The sequence below is a fragment of the Amphiprion ocellaris genome, chromosome 7, assembly GCF_022539595.1.
Source record: "Amphiprion ocellaris isolate individual 3 ecotype Okinawa chromosome 7, ASM2253959v1, whole genome shotgun sequence".
In the NCBI taxonomy this organism is placed as follows: domain Eukaryota; kingdom Metazoa; phylum Chordata; class Actinopteri; family Pomacentridae; genus Amphiprion; species Amphiprion ocellaris.
In genome coordinates, this window is record NC_072772.1 from 36627775 (window position 1) to 36646222 (window position 18448).

At 33.4% G+C, this 18448-nt stretch overlaps 1 protein-coding gene across 1 annotated transcript; it reads left to right on the forward strand.

Moving 5' to 3' along the window:
- The first annotated feature begins 239 nt into the window (after positions 1-239).
- capns1b (calpain, small subunit 1 b) lies at positions 240-15892 on the forward strand. The gene is made up of 11 exons (XM_055011826.1): positions 240-393; positions 1905-1959; positions 2042-2078; positions 4209-4301; positions 8848-8905; positions 8992-9056; positions 10141-10209; positions 12181-12259; positions 14069-14185; positions 14473-14531; positions 15717-15892. The coding sequence occupies exons 2-11, from the start codon at positions 1913-1915 to the stop codon at positions 15741-15743; spliced, it is 651 nt and encodes a 216-aa protein (XP_054867801.1). The 5' UTR covers positions 240-393; positions 1905-1912; the 3' UTR covers positions 15744-15892.
- Positions 15893-18448: the final 2556 nt, after the last annotated feature.

Consider the following 18448-nt stretch of genomic DNA (forward strand, 5'->3'; position numbering starts at 1 on the left):
GTCATAAAAATCAAAAAAAAATCTGTAAAATAATGCAAACATTTAGAATTAATTAAAGAATTTAAAATTTACAAAAAACAAAACAGAAACAAAAAAAAAAAACACCTCTGACATGGGATTCCATAGGACTGTCTGAACTTTCCTGTTGGTCCCTGAACGCACCACCAACTGATTTAAACTCACTTCCTTTCAGGGAACTTGGAGGGTTTTAGGACCTGGCAGAGTGTTTTTCTGGGTGGAGCTGCTGATGAAGATGAAGATGATGATGATAGTTCTGTCAGTACCTCCAGCGTCTCAGCTCCAGTCCCCTGAAGCTCTGTCCTGAAGCTCTGTCCTGCTGGTCTGTCCTCCTGGTCTGTCCTCCTGGTCTGTCCTCGGCTCAACAAACTCTCCGTGAGTAAAACTAAACCTCCTCTTTGTCTCGTTTTTAGACTTTAAACTGATCTGACACCTGATACTCTGGAGGACTTGAACGTCTTCCAGCGGAAAAACCCTGAATGCTGCAGTCAGAGTTGAAGTAAATGAGTGAAATGTGAGTCAGAGAGTCAATAAAACCCTGAAAAGAGCCTCCAGAGTGAACAACTCGACACTCTGATGAGTGAAGGTGGAGTCTGTCTTTACTCTGCTGGGTGGAGAGTCTTTTATTTAACAGAATGCAGCGCAAAAGACTTCAAAATAGAAGAAAAATCACCTGTCAACACTTCAAAATGTACTTTAAATGTACAAACTGCTCATGTGGGATCATTTTACTGCTGCATTTAAGTGTTTTCAGCATTTTAATGTTGTTTTCTGCTTTAGATTCTACTTTAAATGCAGTAAAAACAACTTAAAAATGCTGTAAAAGAACAAATTATCACGTATTAGAAATGTAGATGTTAGATGTTAGTTACTTTAAATGTAGTTTGAAAGTATTAAACATGTAGATTCATACATTATTTTGCTGTGATTTAACAAACCAGTGAACTGATGAGTAGTTTCATTCTGTTTTTATTCATTAATCACTGTTTTCATCATTTAAACACACTAAATTTGGTGTAATTATATTTTTACAAATTATTTTTTACAAATGATTATTTTTTTAACAAATTTGTGGAAATGAAATTATTTTTAAAATTTAGTTTTCATGTGTTTAATTAATGTGTTTTTCTGTGATTTGACTTTTATTTCACTAAATATAATGTGATCGAACAAAACAGTGAAAATATGTTAAAAAAGATTTAAAATATTATTCATCATTTTTCACTCTTTATTATGTGTGTATTTTGTGGAAAATAACAAAATATTTTGCTGATTTAAATGCAGTAAAAAAATTTTTACAGTCAAATGTTGTAAAAGAGCAAATTACCATTTATTAAAATATAAATATTTTATTTATTTAATTGTTAACAGTTTGGAGTTTGTTTTTAAATTTTTAATTTTACAGTCAATATGACAACTAATAATTTTTATATAAAACTGTATTTTAACTGTAAGTGAATCAAACAAGAAAAATCTGCAAAATAATTTAAAACAGTATTTAACTTTTTTCCTTTCAAATAATGTCAGATGTCAGTAAATATATATATATATATATATATATATATATATATATATATATATATATATATATATATATATATATAAATTAATGCTTGTATTTTTTTATTATTTTTTACCAGATATTGTCTGTATTTTTTTTTAATCTTTGAAAATCTGTGAAATAACACTGAATTGTTTAAAAATGTAAATTTAAAGCAGTTGTTTTCACAGTGTAATCTTTGCTTAACACATTTAAAAACAGATTTTTTGCATTTAAAATGTTGAAAACAAAGTTGCTGTGTGCAGCTTCAGATTTGTTTGTTTTCATTTTCCCTCCTGAACTCGAACGCTCCAATAATCTCTGTTTTCCTGCTTCTGTCCGACAGACAGCAGGATGTTTCTGGCCAAAAAGTTTATCGGAGGCATCATTGATGTCATCAGGTGAGCCACGCTAGCAGTTTCCCTTCACTCCCAGTGTTTGTGCTAAGCTAGGCTAACTGTCTGCTGCTTTTCCTTCCCACAGCGACATCGATCCGGGTCAGCTGATTCCCTCCGACCCCGTAAGTACCAACAACTTTTCTCTGAGCCCAGTCAATTCCACACCATAGAAATGTAAAGATTTTAGATTTATTTTTTATTTTACAGCAATTTTTTAAACAGCAGTTTACTTTTTTGTTTATTTTTTTAAATAATTGATAGCCATACAATGATTACACAGTTTTTAATTTTATTTTTTTTTTTAATTTCATGTTATTTCACAGATTTTCCCTGTTTTAATTAATGCGAATAATATCTGGTAAAATAATAATCTTATTAATTTAACTGGAAAAATTTAAAAAACTGTTTTTAACTTATTGTTTTTATTTACTGTTTTGTTTAAAGATTTTCCTATTTTAAACTACATCATAAAAACTAGTAAACACATAAAAAAGAATTTATATGTTAACTGTAAAAAAAAACTCATTTGTTCTTTTACCACACTGTAAAAATCACAACAAAAATACTGCATTTAAACTGACAAAAAATATCATCATTTGACAGATATTTGCCTTTATTTGAAAAATAAAACAATGGATATTAAAAACTGTAAAATAGTAAATAATTAATTAAACTCTTATTTTACTGATTTTCCTGTTTTGTTAAATTACAGAAATTAACTAATAAAGTCACAGAAAAGTGTAAATTACATGTTATTTTGTATACATCAGCTGTAAAAAATAATTTTAAGAGTTTATTTATAGAAATTTACTGTGTTTTGTTAAATTTCAGGTGATATCTAGTAAAACTGAAATTAATTTACAAGTTAACCATAAATAAATCTGCACAAATAGCACTATTATAGGGATATTTGCTGCAATTTGAAATAAAAATAGTAATATTAATAACTGAAACATGATAAATATTATTAAATTGTTGTTTTACAGAGTTTTACCTGCTTTGTTAAATGATATTATCTAATAAACCCCAGAAAAAATATATAAATTTATACACTGATTGTAAAAAAATAGCCCAAAAATTTAGTATTACTACAAATTCAGTTAAAAATAAATAAATATTAAATTAAAATTTTAATTATTTATATTATCTTGTAAAACCACATTTAAAAAAATAAGAATTTGAATTTTGAATGTAGAAAAATCAGTATTTTTACAAATTTTGTTCTTTTAAAACATTTATCTGTAAAATTGCAACAAAAAAACAACCTCACTGTCTTTAAATCAACAACTATTATCATTTCACAAATATTTACTGTTATTTTAAAGAAAAAAATCTTAATTAAATTTACATCAAAAATCTGTATTGTTAAAAATTAATATTTATTTAAATCCATAAAATTACACAGTGATACTGTATTTATTATTAATAATTTTTCATCCTTTTTATAGTATTCCACTGCTAATTTTTAAAAAAGACAATTAAATTACATTTTCATTTAATAAAAAAATCATTAAATTTTATTTTATTTTATTTTTGTTTTTAATTTAATTTTAGTTTATTTCATAAAATAATCAATGTAATTTTTAAAAGATTTGATGAAATAAATTTCAATTCAATTTAATAAAATTTTAGCTCAAATTTAAATTAATTTAGCTTTAATTAAACCATAATTTTTTACATTTGTTCTCTTTCACATGATTTGTTTTACAGTGTGTGAATCAGTTTCAATAATTAGTTGACCTTTATTATTATTATTATTAATTTCTATGTTGTAAAAAACACATTCTTCATCCTACAACTTGGAAAAATAAAACTCACTGACATGATTTCAACGTATTTCTGTGTTAAACTAGAACAAATCTGCATCTTAAAAGTCTCACAAATCAGATTTTAATTCTCTTTGATGGAAAAAAAATTAAAATGCATCAAAAATAGAGTTTTTACTGCATAAAAATGAGACTGAAAACAGAGAAATTGGACTCCAGAGTGCAGAATAATCATGGAAACCTGGTAATTATCAGTTTAATGGTGACTTTAAAGCTCAGTTTGTGTTTTTCTTTTATATTTGTTGATAAAAATTGAGAAATAATGAGTGAATACGAGTCAGAACCTCTGAGTCTGTGCAGCTTTAAGCGACTGACTGTCTGAATGAATGAACATTAAAGCAACTCTCAGACTGAGGATTCTGTGTTTCCAGCCAACAGAAGCTTCTTGTGTTTTTATTTATTTATTTATTTTTTATTTTTTTGCAGCCTCCTCCTCGCAGACCGTTCAACTTCGCCGAGTCTCATGAGAGCGAAGAGGAGAAACAGTTCAGGAAGGTTTTCCAGCAGCTGGCCGGAGACGTGAGTCCACATTCCTGATTCCACCGCTTAGTTCATGTTAAAATGAGCAAAAAAACCCCTAATTCACTGATTTAAATTTAAAAAAAATTAAGTTACAAACATTATTTTGATGTTTTGACACAATAATGTTCCATCATTTCAGCTCAAATTTCTGTTTAATTTCTCTTTAAATTTAATCAAAAACAAGTGAAAAAGTCAAAAACTGCAGAAGAAAATCCAACTGGAGGAACCTGAAGTTTTAATTCTCATCATAATTAGATCAATTCAGTTCAAAACACACAAAAATAATTTCAAATCAGTCAGTAAAGATGCTTTTTGATGGGCTGAGTTGACCTCATGTTGAGTCAAATTCATAATTTGTGTAATTTAAACTCAAATTTCGGCTTTTGTTTGTTCATTACTTTAAGTTTAGTGAATTCATTCAACAGAAGATTTTTCACTATTTTTACTGCAAATGTTTATTTCAACCCTTAATGTTTAAATCTTGGAGGCAAAAAACAACAAAAATTTAAGTTGATCGACTAACAAGAGCAGAAATTTGAGTTGAAATTACACAAAGGTTTTTGCAACTTTATTCTGTCAAAACAACTCAAAAACGAAGTTATCAAGCTAATGATTTGAAGTTTCCTCAACTCCAGTTTAATTTTTGTCAACCAACACGGAAATTTGAGTTTAAAATACACAAAATATGAACTTATTACGTCAACACAACTCATTAAAGTTTACAACTGAAATAGTTGATTTAAATTAGACTTTTTCCATCCTATTGCCATGAATTTCAGATAAAATTTTTAAAAATGAAACTTAATTTTGTGCTTTTTTTTAGCCCTGATTTCTTCAAAACAATGTAAGAAAACACTGAAGCAGTTTTTTTTGGCAAGAATAATTCCAAAGTTCTGTCCTGATGCTGTAGTTGTTCTGAAAGAACTAAACTAGTTCATGTTTGTAGGAACTTTAATGCGTTTATTGGCAGATATTTTGATGCATTAATATCCCATTTTTTGACATTTTGATGAATTAATATCCAAGTTTTTGACATTTTGGTCCAATAATATCCAAGTTTTTGACATTTTAATGCATTAATATCCAAGTTTTTGACATTTTGATGCATTAATATCCAAATTTTTGACATTCCAATGTGCCAAAGTCCAAGTTTTTGACATTTTGGTCCAATAATATCCACGTTTTTGACATTTTGGTCCAATGCATTTCAAGTTTTTGACGTTTTGGTCCAATAATAGCCAAGTTTTTGACATTTTGATGCAATAATATCATCATAAAGATGTTAAATTCTGCTTCATGGTTCAGTGGAATGTGTTTCTGTCTTTGTTACGAAACCACCAGAGAACAGGTGAGGAACAAAGACAGAAAAGAGGGCGGGGCCTGAAGCAGCAGGTAGACAAGTGAGGCCTTTAAAAAGACAGAAATGAAAACGTGCCGAGCAGCTGAATCACTTGGAAGCAGGTCGACATTCAGCAGAACAAGAAAGTCCAGAAACTGGGCGCAGCAGAAACTCTGTCGTCTAAAGAACTGAGCTATAGAATCTGTAGAAACTGTAACGTACGCAAAGAAACGCCCTGATTTAATGACGATAAACTGAAGAAACCCGACTGCAAAATGAGAAAAACTCACTTTAGATCAAAATAAATGTGTTAAACTTCCTACAAACATGAACTAGTTTAGTTCTGTCTCCACAGCTGGCAGGATAATACAGAATAAAGCAGGAAAAACTCAAAAACTGTCCACAATGAGCAAATACATGTGAAAAATCATGTGAAAACTGTTAAAATTGACAAAAGTGACTGAAAAGGTCACTCATGTCTTAAAACGTGTCCATATAAAAGTCCATAAAACGTCCAAACTGATGATTGAAAACAACTCAAAACTTTAATTCATCATAAAGGATCCTTATTTACTTTGAAATCTGTCAAAACTGATGCAAATAAATATGAAAAATGGAAAAACTGCCCAAAATTACTCAGGACATCCTCGAAAACTGAGACCGAGAAGAAAGAGACTAGAGGGGGGCCACCAAGACTCCATGACTCCTCTGAAGGAGAACCATACTAGTGATGGGGGCCACCAAGACTCCATGACTCCTCTGAAGGAGAACCATACTAGTGATGGGGGCCACCAAGACTCCTATGACTCCTCTGAAGGAGAACCAGACTAGTGAGGGAGGCCACCAAGACTCCTATGACTCCTCTGAAGGAGAACCATACTAGTGAGGGAGGCCACCAAGACTCCATGATTCCTCTGAAGGAGAACCAGAAGGAGAACCAGACTAGTGAGGAGGGCCACCAAGACTCCTATGACTCCTCTGAAGGAGAACCAGACTAGTGAGAGAGGCCACCAAGACTCCATGACTCCTCTGAAGGAGAACCAGACTAGTGAGGGGGGCCACCAAGACTCCATGACTCCTCTGAAGGAGAACCAGAAGGAGAACCAGACTAGTGAGAGAGGCCACCAAGACTCCTATGACTCCTCTGAAGGAGAACCAGACTAGTGAGAGAGGCCACCAAGACTCCTATGACTCCTCTGAAGGAGAACCAGACTAGTGAGAGAGGCCACCAAGACTCCTATGACTCCTCTGAAGGAGAACCAGACTAGTGAGAGAGGCCACCAAGACTCCATGACTCCTCTGAAGGAGAACCAGACTAGTGAGGGGGGCCACCAAGACTCCATGACTCCTCTGAAGGAGAACCAGAAGGAGAACCAGACTAGTGAGAGAGGCCACCAAGACTCCATGACTCCTCTGAAGAAGTTACCAGACTAACAGAGAAATGTTGTCCGTCTCATTGACATTTTAAAGTGTAAAATCATTGTAAAATGGTCTTTTCTGAAGCTTTTTTGATTATTTTGACATCTATAATCCAACGTTCTGTGACTTTTCCAGCTGATCTTCACTCCTCTGTTTGCTGTTTTCTTCTTCACATGTTTTCCTGACCCTCTGTTGCTCTGATTCAGTGGGTTTATGGCTCAGGTTTTATGGTTTTCCTGCAGAGATAACTAACGTCTAACTCATGGATCTGGGGTTTGGCTGCAGGGCGTCTCCGTCTGATCTCCTACATTCCTGCAGTGAGTCACGGAGGGAGGAGTTCTCCAGTCAGACCGGCTCAGACTCCTCTATGGAAGGAGGAGTCTGACTCTACTGACTCCTGCTGGAAGAACAACGTTTTAGTTCCTCCTCCTCCCAGAGCAGCTCACTCTCAAAAACACCATAAACAGCTGCTTGGACGACCAAAAACCACCGTCTATAACCACCTCACTGCAGTCTTCCACAACTAAAACACATTTTAGTCTTCATTTTGTATTTTTTAGCTTTTTAACTCTAATTAAGGATATTCCATTTCTAAGAACAGTTAAATTACCAATAATATGTAATAATAATAGAAATAATTCATAAAAATGATACATATAATGATTAAAAAAAAGCTGTATTTTGACAGATTATTAATGTTTAAAGATGTTATATACCAATAAAAACACATTAATTCTACTTTTTTTTTCAATGAAGAGTTCTAAAATTATGGAAAATATCTCTTTATTTTATTTAATGAACAAATCTGTAAAATTACACAGGTTTGTTCATTAAATAAAATAATATATAATAAATAAAATGATAAAATAATAATAAAATAAATAAAATTATTTTTTTATATATATGTGTGTGTGTGTGTGTGTGTGTGTGTGTATATGTGTATATATATGTATATATATATATATATATATACATATATATGCACATATATATATATATACATGCATGTATGTATTCATTCACATTTTTATTAATTTATTTTACATTTTGATATTATGCAAATATTTTTTAACTATCTTTATTAATCTATTGTGAACTTAAAATCACAGTTTAATATTTCACAGTTTTAGGGTTTTATTATTTAATTTTATATTTTTAACTAGATTTTTTAAAATATTTATTTTATATATTTCTTGAATTTTTTTTATCTGTTTTATTTTGAACTTAAAATCCCATTTTAATATTATTCTACATTTTAATTTGATTTTTGGGGGTTTTAAAAAATGAAAAAAATAGCTAAAGCTTAAGGGAGAAAGTTCCATAATATAACATATATATGTATGTGTATTAAATATTATCTGTGTTTTTTCATATGAAGTATTTTAATTTTTGTGTTTTATATTATTTTTAATTTCAATAATGAGACTATTTGTGTAATTTTATTAATATTTTTGTGTAGTTCAAAACCAGAAATAGATGGGAAAAATACACAAAACTATAGCATTTAGAGAGCAGAAAAATATATTAAAATGAGAAAAGTGTTGTTGTTTCACATCAAATCAGTGTTTCAGACACAGAAAGCTTCAGCTGCGTTTAATAAAAACCTCCAGCATCTGATTTCACTTCATCTCTGGGAGTTTCACCACTTTTTGAAAATAGAAACGGGAATTTTAGAGCTGAGGTCATCGTTAATTTTTTACAGCCGTGAGTCAGAAGCTGGAAAACAAATCAAATGAAAGGAAGCAGCTGTGAGTGACTGAGTTCGACTTCCTGTTTGTGTTTCAGGACATGGAGGTGAGCCCCAACGAGCTAATGAACATCCTCAACAAGGTCGTCGGCAAACGTAAGCTTTTCTCTTTCATATTTCACTAATCGGTGTTTAAATACAGCGAGCTAAGCTGAGCTAACGCTATCCGCTTCCTGTTTCAGACGGAAGCCTGAGGACCGACGGATTCAGCATCGAGTCCTGCAGGAGTATGGTGGCCGTCATGGACGTATCCTTCCACAGAAAGTAGAGCCAACAGTCGCTAATAACATACGATCCATGTAAGCTGTTAAATTACGATAAGAAAGTATGATGCTGCCACCACCATGTTTCACATCATGATGCTACCACCACCATGTTTCAGATCATGATGCTACCACCACCATGTTTCACATCATGATGCTACCACCACCGTGTTTCACATCATGATGCTACCACCACCATGTTTCAGATCATGATGCTACCACCACCATGTTTCACATCATGATGCTACCACCACCGTGTTTCACATCATGATGCTACCACCACCATGTTTCAGATCATGATGCTACCACCACCATGTTTCACATCATGATGCTACCACCACCATGTTTCACATCATGATGCTACCACCACCATGTTTCAGATCATGATGCTACCACCACCATGTTTCACATCATGATGCTACCACCACCGTGTTTCACATCATGATGCTGCCACCACCATGTTTCACATCATGATGCTGCCACCACCGTGTTTCACATCATGATGCTACCACCACCATGCTTCACATCATGATGCTGCCACCACCGTGTTTCACATCATGATGCTATCACCACCGTGCTTCACATCATGATGCTGCCACCACCGTGCTTCACATCATGATGCTGCCACCACCATGCTTCACAGTGGGGATGGTGTGTTTATGATGATGTTCAGTGTTTGGTGTCCATCAAACATATCATCTAGTCTGATGGACATAAAGCTCCATCCTGGTCTCCTCAGACCAAAGAACCTTCTTCCAGGTGTCTTCAGAGTCTCCACATGTCTACTGGTGAACTCTAGTCCAGATTTAATTGGAGCTTTTTCCATCAGAGTCTTTCTCTTTGTCTCCATAAAACTTTGACTGGTGAAGAACAGACAACAGTTGTTGGATGAACAGTCTGAAGCTGGAACTCCTTCAGAGGAGTCATAGGAGTCTTGGTGGCCTCCCTCTCTAGTCTCTACCTTCATCTTTGGGCCCATTTTTCTTAGTTTCCATTCACATTTAAAATCAAAGATAACAAAGTGAACAGTTTTTGTTTTAAGTTTGACTTTGACTCGGCGTTCTTCAGAGCGACAGCACCGGCAAACTGGGATTCCACGAGTTCAAGTATCTGTGGAACAACATCAAGAGATGGCAGGTCAGTTACAGTCAGTTACAGTCAGTCAGAGTCAGTTACAGTCAGAGTCAGTTACAGTCAGTCAGAGTCAGTTACAGTCAGTTACAGTCAGTTAGTCAGTTACAGTCAGTTACAGTCAGTTACAGTCACTTAGAGTCAGTTACAGTCAGTTAGTCAGTTACAGTCAGTTACAGTCAGTCAGTTAGTCAGTTACAGTCAGTTACAGTCAGTTAGTCAGTTACAGTCAGTTACAGTCAGTCAGTTAGTCAGTTACAGTCAGTTACAGTCAGTTACAGTCACTTAGAGTCAGTTACAGTCAGTTACAGTCAGTTACAGTCAGTTACAGTCAGTCACAGTCAGTTAGAGTCAGTTAGTCAGTTACACTCAGTTAATCAGTTACAGTCAGTCAGTCAGTTACAGTCAGTTACAGTCAGTTAGTCAGTTACAGTCAGTCACAGTCAGTCACAGTCAGTCAGAGTCAGTTACAGTCAGTTAGTCAGTTACAGTCAGTTACAGTCAGTCACAGTCAGTTAGAGTCAGTTAGAGTCAGTTGCAGTCAGTTACAGTCAGTCACAGTCAGTCAGAGTCAGTTACAGTCAGTTACAGTCAGTTGCAGTCAGTCAGTTACAGTCAGTTGCAGTCAGTTACAGTCAGTTACAGTCAGTTACAGTCAGTTACAGTCAGTTAGTCAGTTACAGTCACTTAGAGTCAGTTACAGTCAGTTACAGTCAGTTAGTCAGTTACAGTCAGTTACAGTCAGTCAGTTAGTCAGTTACAGTCAGTTACAGTCAGTTAGTCAGTTACAGTCAGTTACAGTCAGTCAGTTAGTCAGTTACAGTCAGTTACAGTCACTTAGAGTCAGTTACAGTCAGTTACAGTCAGTCAGTTACAGTCAGTTACAGTCAGTTACAGTCAGTTACAGTCAGAGTCAGTTACAGTCAGTCAAAGTCAGTTAGAGTCAGTTAGTCAGTTACAGTCAGTTAATCAGTTACAGTCAGTCAGTTACAGTCAGTTACAGTCAGTTAGTCAGTTACAGTCAGTCACAGTCAGTCACAGTCAGTCAGAGTCAGTTACAGTCAGTTAGTCAGTTACAGTCAGTTACAGTCAGTCACAGTCAGTTAGAGTCAGTTAGAGTCAGTTGCAGTCAGTTGCAGTCAGTTGCAGTCAGTTGCAGTCAGTTACAGTCAGTCACAGTCAGTCAGAGTCAGTTGCAGTCAGTTACAGTCAGTTACAGTCAGTTACAGTCAGTTACAGTCAGTTGCAGTCAGTCAGTTACAGTCAGTTACAGTCAGTTACAGTCAGTTGCAGTCAGTCAGTTACAGTCAGTCAGTTACAGTCAGTTACAGTCAGTTAGAGTCAGTTACAGTCAGTCACAGTCAGTTAGAGTCAGTTAGTCGGTTACAGTCAGTTAATCAGTTACAGTCAGTCAGTCAGTTACAGTCAATTACAGTCAGTTACAGTCAGTTAGTCAGTTAGTCAGTTACAGTCAGTCACAGTCAGTCACAGTCAGTCACAGTCAGTCACAGTCAGTCACAGTCAGTCACAGTCAGTTACAGTCAGTTAGTCAGTTACAGTCAGTTAGTCAGTTACAGTCAGTCACAGTCAGTCAGTCAGTTAGAGTCAGTTACAGTCAGTTGCAGTCAGTTGCAGTCAGTTACAGTCAGTTACAGTCAGTTAGTCAGTTACAGTCAGTCACAGTCAGTCACAGTCAGTCACAGTCAGTCAGTCAGTCAGAGTCAGTTACAGTCAGTTAGTCAGTTACAGTCAGTTAGTCAGTTACAGTCAGTCACAGTCAGTCAGAGTCAGTTACAGTCAGTTACAGTCAGTTACAATCAGTTGCAGTCAGTCAGTTACAGTCAGTTACAGTCAGTTACAGTCAGTTGCAGTCAGTTGCAGTCAGTTGCAGTCAGTTGCAGTCAGTTGCAGTCAGTAGACTAGTTTCTGACATGCTCTGAGTGATTTTAAACGTGTTGTTTGTGTGTTTGTGTGCAGGGTGTGTATTTGTCGCATGACGCTGACGGCTCAGGTGTGATCTGCTCCAGAGAGCTGCCGCCGGCCTTCAAGGCTGCAGGTAAGAAAATATATTTATTTATATTTTATAGATTATTGAGAGGAAACAGACTGGAAACACTGTTAAGGTCCAATTAGATCTGTGTGATAGTGTGTGTTAGTGTGTGATAGCGTGTGTTAGCGTGTGTTAGCATGTGTTAGCGTGTGTTAGCGTGTATTATTGTGTTAGTGTGTGTTAGCATGTGTTAGCGTGTATTATTGTGTGTTAGCGTGTGTTAGCGTGTATTATTGTGTGTTAGTGTGTGTTATTGTGTTAGTGTGTCTTAGTGTATGTTAGTGTGTATTATTGTGTGTTAGCGTGTGTTAGTGTGTGTTAGCATGTGTTAGCATGTATTATTGTGTGTTAGTGTGTGTTAGCATGTGTTAGCATGTGTTAGTGTGTGTTATTGTGTGTTAGTATGTGTTAATGTGTGTTAGTGTGTATTACTGTGTTAGCGTGTGTTATTGTGTGTTAGTGTGTGTTAGTGTGTGTTATTGTGTGTTAGTGTGTGTTAGCGTGTGTTATTGTGTGTTAGTGTGTATTATTGTGTTAGCGTGTTAGTGTGTGTTATTGTGTGTTAGTGTGTGTTATTGTGTGTTAGTGTGTGTTATTGTGTGTTAGTGTGTGTTAGCATGTGTTAATGTGTGTTAGCATGTGTTAGTGTGTATTATTGTGTGTTAGTGTGTGTTAACGTGTATTATTGTGTGTTAGTGTGTTTTATTGTGTGTTAGTGTGTGTTAGCGTGTGTTAGCGTGTATTATTGTGTGTTAGCGTGTGTTAGTGTGTGTTAGCATGTGTTAGCATGTATTATTGTGTGTTAGTGTGTGTTAGCATGTGTTAGCATGTGTTAGTGTGTGTTATTGTGTGTTAGTATGTGTTAATGTGTGTTAGTGTGTATTACTGTGTTAGCGTGTGTTATTGTGTGTTAGTGTGTGTTAGTGTGTGTTATTGTGTGTTAGTGTGTGTTAGCGTGTGTTATTGTGTGTTAGTGTGTATTATTGTGTTAGCGTGTTAGTGTGTGTTATTGTGTGTTAGTGTGTGTTATTGTGTGTTAGTGTGTGTTATTGTGTGTTAGTGTGTGTTAGCATGTGTTAATGTGTGTTAGCATGTGTTAGTGTGTATTATTGTGTGTTAGTGTGTGTTAACGTGTATTATTATGTGTTAGTGTGTTTTATTGTGTGTTAGTGTGTGTTAGCGTGTGTTAGCGTGTGTTAGGGCGTGTTAGCGTGTGTTAGCGTGTTAGTGTGTGTTAGTGTGTATTATTGTGTGTTTGTGTGTGTTAGTGTGTGTTAGCATGTATTATTGTGTTAGTGTGTGTTAGCATGTGTTAGAGTGTTATTGTGTGTTAGCGTGTTAGCGTGTGTTATTTTGTGTTAGTGTGTATTATTGTGTGTTAGTATGTGTTAGCGTGTGTTAGTGTGTGTTAGCGTGTGTTAGCGTGTGTTAGTGTGTTAGCGTGTGTTAGTGTGTGTTAGCATGTGTTAGCGTGTGTTAGTGTGTGTTTGCGTGTGTTATTGTGTGTTAGCGTGTGTTATTGTGTGTTAGCGTTTGTTATTGTGTGTTAGCGTGTGTTAGCGTGTATTATTGTGTTGGTGTGTGTTAGCGTGTGTTAGCGTGTGTTAGTGTGTTTTAGTGTGTGTTAGCGTGTGTTAGCGTGTGCTAGTGTGTGTTATTGTGTGTTATTGTGTATTATTGTGTTAGCGTGTGTTAGTGTGTATTATTGTGTGTTAGTGTGTATTATTGTGTTAGCGTGTGTTAGCGTGTGTTAACGTGTATTATTGTGTGTTATTGTGTATTAATAGTGTATTGTGTATTATTGTGTGTTTGCAGGTTTCCCTCTCAACGATCAGCTCTACAAGCTTATTATCCGTCGCTATAGTGACGAGCACGGCGACATGGACTTTGATAATTTCATTGGCTGCCTGGTGCGACTGGACGCCATGTGCAGTGAGTCACTTCCTGTTGTCTGACATTTTTTGATCTGCTTATTGATCCGCTTTTTGATCCGCTTATTGATCCGCTTTTTGATCCGCTTTTTGATCCACTTATTGATCCGTTCATCTGAGACCAGATATTTGAAGAAACAAGACATTCATAGACGTCACATTTCCTATTAAAATAACCAACAGATTATTAAATAATCAATATTTGCAATCAGCTACAGACTCCTCTTTATAGTCCGATTATTGATTGATTATTGATTTATCAGTGAGAGAATCTATCTATTCCTGCAGGAGCATTTAAGACTCTGGACAAAGACAACAACGGCTCCATCGACCTCGACATCAAGGAGGTGAAACACTTTATTTATTCTATTTCTGAGGAAGTTTGGTTTTTATCAGCAGAAAAAGGAGAAAAAACTTCTAAAATTCACATAGTTTCACACGGTGCTGCTGTTTTCCATCAAATATGAACTTTACTTACTGCTGTTGGTTTTCTGCACATTTAGCTCAAAATAAAAGCATGGATTTTATCTTTTAACACAGAAAATACAACTAGATGATTTTATTATTAGTCCCTGTAGGGAAATTAGTTGTTCCAGCACCATGGATGTTCAATTTTTATTTTTTATTTTTCTGCGACACCCTTGCAGCCAGATTTTAATCATTTAAGAAAAATAATTTTTATTTACTTTTTATTCTTGACAGATTTTAACCATTTTAAAAATTATTTTTAATGTCTTTTTTCTTCCTGGCATCCTTGAGGTCACATTTTAATCACTTCTTTTGAAAGATTTTTTTTTATTCTTGACAGATTTTAGTCTTTAAAAAAAAAAAAAAAAAAAAAATTATTTTATTTTTATTCCTGATAGATTTTTAACCATTTTCAAAAAATGATTTAATTTTTTCCCCTGAAACTGTTGCTGCCAGGTTTTAATAATTTTTTGAAATAATTTTTAGATATTTTTCTTTATTCGTGACAGATTTTAATAATTTTTAAAATAGTTTTTTTTTTTTTTCTTCCCGATACTCTTGATGACAGATTTTAACTTTTTTTTTTTTTTTTTTCTGACACCGTTGTGGCCAGATTTTAATCTTTTTTTTTAAGATTTTTTTTTTAAGTATTCCTGACAGAATTTAACCATTTTTAAAATTATTTAATTTTTTTTTCTTCCTGATACCCTTGCAGCCGGATTTTAAGAATTTTTTGAAATTTTTTTTTTTCCTGACAGATTTTAACCATTTTCAAAAAAATTGAAGCTGTTACTCTCAGGTTTTAATATTGTTTTTAAAATAATTTTTAGATTTTTTTTTTTATTCCTGACAGATTTGAATCATTTTTAAAATTATTTTTAATTCAGTTTAATTGAAATAAATATATTTAAATTAGTTTTTAGAGTGCAGGACAAACAGCTTTTATCGTTCTTGCTGCTTTTTGTGATTTTAGATCTTCTTTCATGTGGATTCTGGTGTTCAGATCTCAGAGAAATGTTCAGAAAGAATTAAAAAACTAACTTTTAACTGTGTTTGTGTTCCAGTGGCTCCAGCTGACAATGTACTCATGAAGACAGGAAGAAGAAAAACTTTCATTCTGGGACCAAAATAAAGCTAAAAGATTTACATATTTATAGGATTTATTTTACATTTTATTTGGATTAAACAGTTTATTAAACTGACTCTGAATGTTTGAAAGAATAAACTGACTTTAACTGGATTGTTTGTTGCTTATTTTCTCTTTTTTTCATCCAAACTGCCTCATTAATTAGAAATATCTTTGATTTATTAATTATTCAATTTTATTTATTGTTTTTTCACGAATTTTATCAGAATATTTGTTTAGTTTATCTATTAAATAATATGAGGCTCATTTGTTTTGCCAGTTATAGAAAAAAACAACAGAAAAATACAGACATTAAAAAATTTATATTTTAGTAAAGTTGACAAAAATCTGATAATAAAGTGAGAATTAATTTGAAGCTAAATAAATGAAAATTCATTTTAAAAATTTACTTTATTTGAGTGTAAAATTACACCTTTATTTAATTTTTTTTTCACCATATTGAAATTAATTTACAAGTCTGTCATTAGTTGAAATAAATATTTTGAATGCTAATGAACTTAAAACTCTGTTTTGTTAAATTATAGATAATATTTAATAAAGTCCCAGAAAAGAGAATTGATTTTTTTGTTGACGATAAAAAAATTGAACAAAATAAACAAGAATTTTTAAAATAATTTCCACATTAAAAATATTTATTATTAAAAACAGTAATTCCTTCTTTACAGCATTTTTTTAAGTAACACAGGTTCTGACGGTTTTTAAATCTGTAAAAAATAATTTCTTTTCCAGAACTTATTTTCCTAACTGTTCTTTTCCAGATTTTATCAGATTTTCCCTGTCAGTTATTTGCTGTTAATTTAAAGAAAAAATGTGTATTAAGTATATATTATTATTATTGTTATGCACAGAATAATAATAATAACAATGATGATGATAATAATAATACTAATAATAACAGTTTACACAGTTTCCACATGTGGATTGTGTTGCTAAATTACAGATAATATCCAGTAAAAGACACAGAAAAGAGAACTAATTTAAATGTTGACAAAAAACAAAATAAACAAAAATAGAGGAACAAATTGCACATAAAGTTCATATTAAAAATCTGTGCTTTCAGAAACAGCAATTAATTTTTTAAAATTATTTTACAGATAATTTCCATCATTTGTGTTGAAATTAACAGGATTTACACGTTAGTTTAACATAAAAAACTAAGAAATTATCTATTTTTCTGTAATACTGGGAGTTGTAGTCTTTAAATCAAGTAATTCTGAGGCATTAAAAACATTTTAATAACGTTTTAATCTTCAAGCTGGAGCTGGAATCTGTTTTTAATCCTCTAATGAGGTGAACTGCTCCTTTAACCTGGAACACCAACGGGGCGGGGCTTGTGTGTGATGGGCGTCGTTTCGGCTGAGAGGCGGGGTTTGCGGTGTATGTGGGCGTGGCTTGGTGCGGCAGGAAGAGGAGCAGATGCTGAGGAGAGTCGGGAACAACAGGTTACTGCTGAGGAGGATTTATCGGTTTATTGCTGGAAAACTGTGAAGAGAAGCAGATAGAAGGTAAAAATGATCAATTATGTTTATTATCTGGACAGTTTTTAGAGGAAATAAACCAAATATAGACGTAGAGGAAGCTGGTAACGGTTGAACTCGATCACCGTTTGATTAAAAACTACAACTAAACTGTTTGAATCCGGATTTTATTAAAGACTAACAGAAGTTTTTAATGAAATGATGGAATCTAAACCTGTAGATAAAAACATGAGATGTGGAATATTCCACAAATCAGGTTTTTATGATGATTTTCCTCCCTTGAGGTGGTTTGGAGCTTCATTTAGACTTTTTATGGCGGATTTTGTGTATATTTTTTGCTGATTTTGAAATTTTCTGATCGGATTTTGAGTGTTTTTGTGGAGATTTTAGGTCTTTTGTGTTAATTTTGAGTATTGTGTGGTAATTTTAAGTCTTTTTGTGGTGCTTATGTGTCTTTTTGTGATAGTTTCATATTTTTCAGTTTTGATTTTGAATGTATTTGTGTTAATGTTGAGCTTTTTTAGGGTAATTTTGTGTCTTTTAGTGGTGATCTTGGGTCTTTGTGTGGTGATTTTGAGTGTTTTATGGTCATTGTCAACCTTTTATTGGTAATTTTGAATCTTTTTGTGATGATTTTCCTCCTTTGTGGTGGTTTGGAAGTGATTTCATGTTGTCTCATGGTGATTTAGACTTTTCCTGTGTGGGTTTTTTTTTTTTATTTTGACATTTTCTGATGTGATTTTGTGTCTTTTTGTCATGCATTTGAGAGGTTTTGTGGTAATTTAGATTTTCTTGTGGTAATTCTGAGTCTTTTGTGGTAATTTTAAGTCTGTGATAGTTTCCGATATTTTTGTTGTGATTTTAAGTCTTTATGTGGTGATGCACAAATCAGCAGCCATTAACAGCAACATAAACAAATAAACCAATAAAATGGGATAAAACCTGTAAAATCACAACATATAATCTTCTGAATGCCAACATAAACAGAATAAGGATGTTTGATAAAGGAAAAATAGGATTTTTATGGGTTTTTTGTTGTGATTTTGAATCTTTTTATGATAGTTTAATATGTTTTAATGATGATTTAGAATATTTTTGAATTGATTTTGAATCTTTTGTGATGATTTCATGTATATTAGTGGTGAATTTGAAAGTTTTGTGATTATTTAGA

What these genes read in the sequence shown, in the direction of transcription:
- capns1b (XM_055011826.1), top strand. Translation starts at nt 1,913, where the DNA reads ATGTTTCTGGCCAAAAAGTTTATCGGAGGCATCATTGATGTCATCAG. An exon ending in GGCATCATTGATGTCATCAG is followed by an intron (nt 1,960 to 2,041) that starts GTGAGCCACGCT and finishes TCCTTCCCACAG; the next exon opens with CGACATCGATCCGGGTCAGC. An exon ending in TCGACCTCGACATCAAGGAG is followed by an intron (nt 14,532 to 15,716) that starts GTGAAACACTTT and finishes TTTGTGTTCCAG; the next exon opens with TGGCTCCAGCTGACAATGTA.